This window comes from Saimiri boliviensis, chromosome 3, assembly GCF_048565385.1.
Source record: "Saimiri boliviensis isolate mSaiBol1 chromosome 3, mSaiBol1.pri, whole genome shotgun sequence".
NCBI lineage: Eukaryota > Metazoa > Chordata > Mammalia > Primates > Cebidae > Saimiri > Saimiri boliviensis.
Genome location: NC_133451.1, coordinates 98,213,184 through 98,224,555, shown reverse-complemented (window position 1 = coordinate 98,224,555; position 11,372 = coordinate 98,213,184). Strand labels below are relative to the sequence as shown.

The following is an 11,372-nucleotide window of genomic DNA, read 5'->3' as shown; positions in this document are numbered from 1 at the left end:
TGCAATGGCACAATCTTGGATCACCACAACCTCTGCCTCCTGGGTTCAAGCGATTCTCCAGCCTTAGCCTTCCAAGTTGCTGGGATTACAGGCATGTGCCACCAACCCAGCTAATTTTGTATTTTTAGTAGAGACAGGGTTTCTTCATGTTGGTCAAGTTGGTCTCGAACTCCCGACCTCAGGTGATCCACCCGTCTCAGTCTCCCAAAGTGCTGGGATTACAGGCATGAGCCACTGTGCCCACAGAAAGTAAAATATTATAGGCCAGATTGCCCCTTTGAACAGGAAAGCTAAAAACAAATACTATATTAGGAAGAGGAAAGGAAAATCTCTGTTCTTAATCCTCCTCCTGAATTTCTCCCCCTCTTTCTAGACTTACATGGGCCACATAGAAGTCAACAATCCCCATGATGCTGTCATCCCACTTTTCCTGTTTCGTTCTGAAAACAGCCTAGGAAGGCTGCTATCCAGTGAAGGCAGCAACAATGACAGGGAATGGGAAAGTAAATAACCTTGATTTCTCATCTGCTCCTTTTACTGAGTCAGCTTTTCAGAGTAAAAAACAGGCTAATCCTTATTTTCATGACTAGCTGGAGAAAATTTTATAGTAAAAATTATAGATGCATCTTCCCCTGGAGGGAAAGGGCTGGCATTTACCGAGTGCCTTTTATGTGCTGGCACTATGCTATGCTGAATGATGGCACTTAGAACTGTGCTCACAACATCCGTGAATGACTTTATTATCTCCATTTTAGATGTAAGGAAAGAAGTCTTGGGAAATTAAGAACTCGCTCACAACAAAACAGCTACTGAGGGGCAGGATGCTGACCTCAAAGTCTGACCCCCTGTATTAATCGCACCAGGCTGCTTCTCTACAAAACCCTCTTCAGGCTCTGAGCAAAAAAGAGTTTAGACAATTTACTTTTATAAGTGTCTCTTTAGTTAGGTTCACATTCCTTTTGCTACATGCAAAAAAGTGTGTTTATTTTCTTCATTTAAACAAAATAACTAACGAACTATTTACACAATAGTTTTTAGATAATGTAATAATTGTCTACTACTATTAAAAAGGTTTTTGGTGTACAAGGTCTTATTGCATCACATACTCCTTGTTTTCACTGTTATCAAATGAAATTCAGAAATAAAGGGAAATAAGAGAGATATAGTACAATAAAATCCTTTGATATGTAAATTTATCATACAATAAAGGTGGTATTTGAAACCAGGGGAGAAAAGATGGACTTTTTAATGAGTGATATTTGGTTAACCAGATAGTCACATAAAAAATAAAAATTAGATCTTTTCCTCATGAATGCATTAGAGATTTAAAATGCCATACATATGACAGGAGTAAATTCCTGCACAACCAAGGGGAAGTAATTCCTAACTATAGCTAAAAATCTACATGCAATAAGGGGTGAGGTTAATAAATCTGACAAAATACGTATTGATTGATTGATTGAGACACAATCTTGTCGCCCAGTCTGGATTGGAGTGCAGTGGCACAATCTCGGCTCACCACAACCTCCCTGTCCCAGGTTCAAGCAATTCTCCTGCCTCAGCCTCCCAAATAGCTGGGATTACAGGTGCTTGCCACCACATCCAGCTAATTTTTGTATTTTTAGTAGAGACTGGTAGAAAATCAAAAACCGTAAGTAAAAAGACAAACAACAAAGTAGGGAAAAGATTGACAACTTATAGCACAAATAAAAGGTTTACATCCTTAATATATAACAAACCTAAAAAGAAGAAGCCCAATAAAGTGGGAGTAAAATGAGTAAGAGATGTGAACACACAAACAAAAACAAGCAAATAGTCCTTAAACAAAAATTGGTCAATATTGCTCCAAATAAGAAAAATAATTGTGAATTTTTTTTCACAAAGAGCCAAGATTTAAACTCAATCTGTCTAACTCCAAACCAACTTCTTTTGTCTAGTTCTCTATGCTCCTATTTATTCCTTTCTTTAGACACGGGAAGTAAACAGGGAATCACTGCCTGGACTTCCCAGCTCTCACATTGACTTGCTATGTCACTCTTCCTTTCTTGTAGCTTCAAATTCTCTACTTGTAAAAGGAGAAAGTTGAACTGAATGATCTCTAAACTTGCCCCAGCCCAATCATTCTCTCAAGCATTGCTTTTCAAAGAAGGATTCTTAGCTATATATACCTTATGAAGAGAAGCAGATTAGCCCCAAATATGTATTCTTGTTCCCCTCCTTTTAAGATTTTCATATAACAATATTATAGGTAATCAACTTTAAATTTTAAATAATGCTAAAAGATATACAATTATATTAAAAGTCTCTTTTTTGTACACACTGCCACACCCCTGAAAGAAAATATGTGTACCAAAGTCAATGCTGTTCAATACATTGGTTTACTTCCTGAAAATGTTTTTCTATATGATGAATGTAGATTGATATCTCTTTATTTGTAAATATTAGACGTTATTATCTTTCTACTATGAGAGAAGAGCTTTTTGGCTTTTTTTGTACATTTATACACTCTTCCCTTTCCCATCCTTTTCTCGTGGCTTTGTATATACCGTTCACTGCTGAGGGAAGTGTGTTGGATATCAGGGTTTCTGTTCGTTTTTTAACATCCAAGCCTTTCCCTACCCAAAAGCTCGTAAAATGCACTACAATATAATTTTCCATTGTCTGAAAACTTTCAAATAATTGGTCAGCTCCATTTTTCTTTCCTAGAGACATCTGTCCTGGGCTTTCTGACCTTTTACTAAAATATGGACTCAATGCCTTCGAGGCCTTTTGCCCAGCTCTTGCCCTAAGACATCCCTCTCCCATGATACTAATAATTTTTCTCTTGTATTAGATACCACTGATTCCTTTTTCTTATTTACTTTCTGTTTTAATGAACCACATTTTCTAGTAGCTTGCTGAAAAGGGGTACATACAATGTACATTTTATTGAGAGCTTGACTATCTGGAACTTTATTTTACTTTTTTTTTTTTTTTTTTACTATTAGGCATGGAATTTTAGATTAGAAATTTTGTCAGAATTTTCAAGGTATTGTTTCATTGTCATCTAGTCTTCCACACTACTATTAAGAAGTGTGACAATGTTTTGATTCTAAATTATTGTATATCATTTTTTTCCCCTCTGTGGAAACAGTTGGGAACATCTGTTCACCCTTGGTGTCCTGAAATTTCACAATGTGCCTTGGCTTAGGTCATTTTGTAAGTTAACTTTATCAAGAGAAATGCATTAATAATTATTAACACATTTTCCTATACATTTTCTTTGATGTTTTCCTCCTTACTATTTACAAGTTTTCGTTTTCTGGTCCTGCTATTACTGAGATATTTGATTCCTGGACTAAATCTCTAATTTAAAAAAATAGGCTTCTTTCTAGTTTCTATTTCTTCTTTTTTTAGTTCTATTTTTTCAAGTGATATCCTATATTTCTTCTTTTAAAAAAGACCTTCTCTCTTAATTTTTAATTTGTTTTTAATTTTGGCTAACATATTTTTATTTTTCAAGAAGTCCCTTCTTGTTCTCTGATCATTCCCTCTTTTTCTTTTTTATTATATCCTTGTTTCACTAATGTATTATATTCTCTAGCCTCTCCCTGATTAAGACCCTTTATCATGTTTGTTGCATTGGTCTTGACATGGTTTGGCTGTTTCCCCACCCGAATTCTATCCTGAATTGTAGCTCCCATATTTCCCATGTGTTGTGGAAGGGACCTCGTGGAAGGTAATTGAATGATGGGGGCAGGTCTTTCCCATCCTGTTCTCACTATCTCGTGATAGTGGTATGTCTCTCAAGATCTGATGGTTTTATAAAGGGGAGTTCCCCTACACACACTCTTACCTGCTGCCATGTCAGACATGACTTTGCTCCTCATTCACCTCCCCGAATGATTGTGAGGCCTCCCTAGCCATGTGGAACTGTGAATCAATTAAACCTCTTTCCTTCATAAATTACCCAGTCGCCATGTATGTCTTTATTTGTAGTGTGAGAACAGACTAATACAGGTCTCTATCTTCCATTTTGGAAGTTTTCCATGTTTGGTATTCCTTTAGCCCTTCATATTAAAGAGTAAACCACTAAAAAGTTGATTGGAAGTTCTGAATGAAAGGGTAAGGCTTTGAAAAATGATGGGCTTCACTAGTGATTGGGTGATCAAGAAGCCTGCTGCCTTTTTAATTAATTAATTAATTAATTTATTTATTTAATTATAGATGTAGAATCTGTTCTTTGGCAGCAGTTCTATTTCTACAGAGGGGAATCTTTGAATCCTGCTGATTGTGGAAATGATCCTGGTTTCCGTGGTTTTGGAATTAGAAGGCAGATGGGTAGGGAAGAGATCAATCCTTCAGCATGCAGATTCTCATTTAGTTCTTATTCTTAGTCTGGCACATCACCATTGCCCTCCTCTGTGCCTGATCTCTCTGTACTTGGTGCCTCTCTGGTTCAGTTTCTTCAGAGAATAAACTTCCAGTCGCTCTCAGGAGCTGGTGAGAGGTAGTTTCTTGTTTCTACAAGATGACAGCAGGAATCTTGTATCTAAGTAGTATTTTAAATTAAACATGATTTCAGTCCCTCCCTATTCATTTCCTCTGAGGTTTCTGATGTCCTGAATTCCTAAACTTTTCTGGGATTCTGTGGGAGCAAAGTAGCTTGCGACCTGAGAGCCTTCTTGCCACTCCAACCGTCATGCATTTAGATTTTATCTTCCTTCTCCTCTACTCAATAACTTATCATTTTTCTTCAGTCTGCTTTTCACCTTCACACTTCATATTGTGATTCAAGTTATAGAATGTTCAATATAGCTTCATTATAGATAGAGTTTGATTTTTCTGATTCTTGTTATTTGGGGATCTGATCTTTTTTGGGGAGAAATGAGGTTGAAATACCTCTGTCTACTATTTTCATCTTAGAAGTCCCTTATTTTGCTTTAGTGGTTTTTAAATAGTGTGCTCACAGAATATATAATTTCTTGAGGTCCTTATCTTTTAAAACAAGGATTATATAATTACTCATCAAAAGTGTTACTGAATTACAGTCTTCAATTGCACATGCTTCTTTTAATTGTATACTAACAGACTTACCTCATAAATATAAATGAGCTTATAATTAAGCAGTCAGCACTGATGAGTCATAAACAATAATTAAAAATTATGTTGTGGGCAAAACAGCAAAAAGCAAATACAGATAACTAGAAAATAAAACTGTTTTGAGATTTTCATATATACGTTGATGAATAGAAACGATTCACCAGTACTGTTAAAAATCAGTACCTTATCAACTGGTTGAAATGACTGTTATTTCTGAAATTTTCCAGCTAACATGTTGGTGGGCAGCCTGTTTAGCCTTGATACAGTTTTTGTTTTTAATGCAAAGTGGGCATTTCTCTATAGTCATAGCCCTTTATATAATACCATTTGTGAATAAATATTTGTAATATTGTTTGAGATCATGGGTATTGATACATATATTATAAAATTTAATAACTTAAAGATATAGTTGTTTCTAAGTCTTCTAAAATTCTTTCCTTAAACTCTTGTTTATACTATTTTCATATCTAAAGAAAAATAGTAAATGGAAGAAATAAAGTATTTACTAAGCAAAGATAAATGCTAACTAAGCCCTTACTGAAATATCACAAAACCATGAATTTATGCAATTTTAATGTATTTCCAATAACTGGTTATTCTGATTTCCTTTCTAGTCACACTATTTTTAAAAATTGTGTGTGTTTTTTACTGAACAGCCACATTATTTTTACTGGAATGTATATAACACAGGAGTTAGAACCCCGATGCATTTAGTTTGATTTACCTAGTGACAATACCTCAGTTACTCTCCTAGGCAAATTATTTTCTTCAGAGTGAATCTAATTTTAATTTAACCTTCTAAGTAATTTTAATCCATTTTCTATACACCTTGACGAGTAATTATGAAAGGAAAAATAGATGTATTATGAAATGTAAAGAAAAATTTCACTTCCAAAAAGATATATACATTTTTAGTTGGCGTTAGTAAATTATACACTTGGAAGTTACATGAATATGCTAGAGTGATTTAGCATCTATAAGTCACAAAGGGCAAAGAGACAGATGGAACAGACATAGGGTGAAAATTCCATGCTTTGTGAGGTAAGTAAAGGGTAGCAGTATATATTTACTTTCTACCATTCTGTCCGTTGTACTGGTAATATCTGGACTGATTTAATGGCTTGTTTCATGGGTGAAGCTCTAAACTTTACCTCAACATTTATATAAATTAAAGCTGCAGAGGTATATTTTTAATTTGAAATTTCTAGATCACATGTCTACATTTTCCTGAATTTCTTTATTAACAGCCAGACATATAAAGAGATATAAACTGTAGATCATGTCTACAAAGGAAACAAATCCTGTATTTTTTAGGTTGAAAAAACTTACAATAAAATCCCAAATTTGCAATAGTCAATATTGAAGTAAACTTCACTGGATAAAAATCAAAAATGCCATAAAAGGTCTGAACTACTTAAGCTGATAAAAGTTCCACCTAGACAACCCGTGTTTATGTGAACATATGTAATTAGAAAGGATGTCAATAAGAACCTTACTGTAAAGTGGTTTGGCAAATGTATCAAAATTCTTAAAGGATGCATAAAATACCCATCATAGTAATAATTGCATTATAAGAACAACAAAAAGAATGATTAAAAAGTAGGTAAAAGATTTATGATATGTTCAGTCAATGTAGGATCTATATAGTATAGTTTTCACAATGTCCACACATGTGTAAATTTGCATGTATATGTATGCATAAATATATAAAAAGTAAAGATTTTTGATAGTATTTACCCCTTGACAGTAAGCATATAGGTTATTTCTTCTTTATATTATGTGTTTTTCCGTATTACTATCAAAATGTATATTCCTATCAAATCAGAAAAAAATTATTTAAAGCAAATACAAGAAACAGCAGCAACAATAACACATTATAAAACTCAAATTCTACAAGAAAGAATAAAACTTTGGGGTTTAATGATCAAGCAGAATTACGTATCTCAGGGATTTTTCATAAAATTAAATAATAATTTGATGGAAGGGTTTGGAAACATGATCAATATACTTTCTGTCTTGGAACCTCAAAATACATGTAAATATAAAATCTTAGCTAAAAAACATCACAGGGCAATGCTTGTATTCAGAGGTTACTAACAAGTTACTTTTCTTCTTTTTTCTTTTCTTCCTTTATTCTGCATTGTCTTCTAAAAATGCAGAATATATTAAGGCAAGTCATGTTCATCAGAATCAATTATCCAATTATTAACCAGTTTTAAGCACTTGCTACTGGGGATACTGTAGTGAAGAAAACAAAATTCTGGTCTGATAGAGGAGCCAATGTTATCTCTATCATGTTATGACAAAGTGTTATGAATAAAATAATATTCATTAATATGCTATACTTCATAGATAATATAAGTAACCAAAATTATAAATTTCTTTGTTTAGCAAATAACACATTATCTTTTTTATTTACTCTAAGGCATGTAATTTTTCTATTTAGCTAATTAAACAAATTAAAATTGCTTGATTACTTACTCCAATATTAAACATCCCAGTAAAATACTCCATATTTGCTTGAATGAACCAAATGTTGTTTAAACCCAGTTCATTACTTCTCTTCTTAGCACGAATTAATGATAATTCCTTGTTTTCTATTAATGTAACCTAGATTTTACCCAGAAAACAATAGTACATTTAGTAACATAATTCAGACAGTAGGCAAAGCATTATTACTACATTTCATAGCTTTAGTAATGTAGAATGTATTATACTGAGTCTCTATCCTGTGGCAGGAAGTGTATCATATAATCTAGCACAAAAAGGAAAAATGAAATGTCTTTGAACTATTCTTACAGCATAGTGATATAAATGAAACATGCAATAATAATACAGTGAGGGCCGGGTGCAGTGGTTCACGCCTGTAATCCCAGCATTTTGGGAGGTGAGGGCAGGCGGATCACTTGAGGTCAGGAATTTGAGACCAGCCTGGCCAATATGGTAAAACCCCGTCTCTACTAAAAATAAAAAAATTAGCCAGGCTTAGTGGTGTGTGCCTGTAGTCCCAGCTATTTGGGAGGCTGAGGCAGGAGAAGCGCTTGAACCTGGGAAGCAGAGGTTACAGTGAGCCGAGACCATGCCACTGCACTTTAGTCTGGGTATTGCAGGTAGAATCCATCTCAAAACCAAGCAACCAACCAAACAAACAAACAAAAACAAAACATCAAATAATAATAATAATATAGTGTGATAAGTGTTAAATCAAAGACAAACAATGTTAATGGGAGCACTCAAACTTGATGACTGAGGAAGGTTTTCAAGGGTAAGTAACATATTAACTGAGCCCTAAAAAATGAATTCGAATCAGCTGAGGGAATGGAAGAGTCTTTCAGGCAGAGAAACACACATGAAGGCTCAAGATGAGAAAGAGTATGGCGTGTTTGAAGAACTGAGAGAACTGGTACACAAGTTTGGTGATAGTGGTGATGGGACAGGGTGTGAAAGATAAAAATGAGGCTGCAGAGGTAAATAGGATCCAGATCATGCATTTATGATAAAAGAAGTTTTAGTAGTCTGTAATTTATAGTATGGCTTGGTGGGAGCAAGGCCAGATGGCAGAGAGGCCAGTTAGGAGCCTCCAGTGATAATCAAGGCAGAGAAGATGGTCTGAATGGAGAAAAATGTAAAGAATTAAGTCGTTTTCATCACTATCATTCTTAGTTCTTATTTTGTCCTTGTATTTGTCTGTAAGAAAAAAATCTGTTTAAAAACCCTGTTAGTATATACTTGGTATCAAAGGCTTTCTAGCCTTTATTATAGACAAGATTACTCATTTCTGGTTTCAACCTTTCTAAGCTTCCAGAACTATTAAGGAAAAGAAAAGATACTACATCCCTGACTCTGCTTCTTCAGAATGTTACTCTGTGAGCTCTCCCACTCCTACTCAATCACGAAATTGTTGCTTTCCTTAATAATAAAACAAACACCTGCCTCTGCTCCCAGGATTCCTTATATTTTCCAGTTTTTTTCTCTAAAAACAAAAGAATGCTGTTCTCCATCTCCCCACCATCATTCTGTTACATGTTATTCTGCTCAGTCTATTAGTTATTTCACATATTTTTTTCTTCCAGAAGTATTCACTACAATTCGTTCACAACTTCCAGAGAGCTCACTAGCAAAGACTCTGTTGCAGTTGGTTTGTATTAAAAACAAAACAAAAAATCAGACATTTATGCTAAAAAATGGTCACTGTGAGAAACTGATTCAACATAGCAGAAGACTAAAATTAGCACAAAATTCTAACAAATTGTGTCACTGATTGAATAAACTATGATATATTTACTTAAAAATACATTCGGTCATCTCTGAAATATGATGATATGTAAAACTATTAGCAACAGGGAAAACATTTATGATAACATATTGAGTGAAAGCAAGGGACAAATTGTGTTTGCATTTTTAAAATTTGCAACAATAATAATCCATATGGACAATGACTTAATGAGAACAAGAAAAGCAAAGCATTTGATGGATTAGTTTTGTATTTTTTTTCTTAAAAAAATTTGCTATTGTTATAATTTGATGCAATGCATGAAAATCAAGATACTAAAAGAACATGCTCTGCAAGTTTCAGAAGCCAGTATTTCCATTATACTGAGAATTAAACTAGTTGAATCTTAATTATTTTATTTAGCAATAAAAGCTATTTCTTTGAAAAATTTCTTAAACATATAAACCTCTTCTAAAAATTGACAACTCTTTTGTGATCTTACTTTACATTTTTCTCCTTAAGAAAGTTTACTTCAAAGAAAAGAAAATGCCTGTGCTACATATTTGACTTGGTTGAATGATAAGAAACTCCAAGAGCAGGAGTAAGCCAAATTTGGATAGGCAAACTGTATAGTTTTTAAATATTTCCTTTTATCTCTTATTCAGGCTTTACCTGACATGATGGCAGCATGTGAGCAAGGACAATTCCAACATGGCCCTGAAAAAGTCAGTAAGACAAACAAGTTAGCCATGGTTCCCATAGCTTTTACTGATTCTGAAACCACAATATTGCCAAATAAAAACATGATCTTGAATGTAATATAGAAAAGTCATATAATCTTAGAAAGGCTAAAAAAAGGATAAAAGGAGAGAGATAATACCCCACCGCTGCAGAAATCCACAATTCTGTCACCAGGTTTGGCCTGATTTGTTACCATATAGACAAGGTTGTTCAACTGTTGCTGCTTCCTCAAAGCTCGATCACTGGACATTTTACCTGAGAAAAACACGAGACAAAGAATACAAAACATTATATATTTTGAGGGAACAAGAAGACACACTCAAAATAGACTACCAGCACAGAGGAGGAGGAGAGGGAGGAGCAAACACACACATATAATATAAAAGAATAAACGACGAATTCCATATAACAAACAGACTGTTAGAGGACTAGAACACGAGATGGATTTTATTTTTGCTTGTTTTACTTTTATTTCTATCCAATATTTGTTTCAATAGCCATTGAAAGAAAATCTATGGGGAAAAATATGTCTTTTAAAGAGTAGAAACAATAACTGAAATATTAAGTCTAGGATCAAAAACCAAGTGTCCAATAAAATGTTGGCAGAATGGAAAAAATAACAGTAATTGTCTTCTCCCTTTATCTTTTTTCAGAGACATATTGTAAAGAGTACCTAATTTCAACACATTGCTTACATCTCCTTATAGAGATCCATAATAAGTAAAAATATTTTTATTGCTTAATTGACACATCCTTGAACTCTTGATTCTTCTGGGTAGGACACTGGGAAACCTTGAAACATAGGTGTTACATTGTCTGAAATATATCAATGGTTATTGTATTTAGAGAGAAACTGGATTTTCTGTTTTCTGCTTTGAAGCTTCCTTTCCTTGTGAGACAGTAATAGTAATATAATACAACCAGAGATTAAAGATAAGCCATTTCCAAGTATGAAATGCCTGGGGCCCCACAACATAAAAAACATCTTAACTTTCCTTTCAAAACTGCTAGTCAAGTCCATGAACATATCTGCAGAAGAATGAATATTATTTGTTTTTACATATTTCAAGTGCATTCTTTATAAGACTAAAATTAAGAAAATGTAAGAGAGCAGATTTCCATGATATAGATAAAAGGATCCAGATAATCTTTTTGGTTTGATAAAAAATTAAGCATACTAAGGTCTCCTTGCTTCTTTTTCACAGAAAAATGACATGACCTTTCTCTTTTTTTCTCTTTTCCATTTTCCCTCTTTATTATGTTACAAAGTTACATAAAAAACATGGCCAAATATTATTTTAAGAGAAATTTTTAAATGTGAATAAAAAATATGAGA

General features: G+C 33.7%; 1 protein-coding gene across 5 annotated transcripts in view; it reads right to left on the bottom strand.

Annotated features, from left to right (window-relative positions):
* The window catches only part of GSTCD (glutathione S-transferase C-terminal domain containing), a 138,160-nt gene that overhangs the window by 11,612 nt on the left and 115,176 nt on the right, over nt 1–11,372 (bottom strand). For 3 of the 5 annotated variants that reach the window (XM_010340094.3, XM_039468599.2, XM_074396532.1), the window contains exons 6-8: nt 10,176–10,291; nt 9,968–10,012; nt 7,564–7,692 (exon numbers count right to left, since the gene is read on the bottom strand). In XM_010340094.3, the coding sequence (XP_010338396.1) occupies nt 7,564–7,692; nt 9,968–10,012; nt 10,176–10,291 (290 nt within the window). The remainder of the gene's footprint in view (nt 1–7,563; nt 7,693–9,967; nt 10,013–10,175; nt 10,292–11,372) is intronic. The other 2 variants (XM_074396534.1, XM_074396533.1) reach the window with 2 other exon arrangements.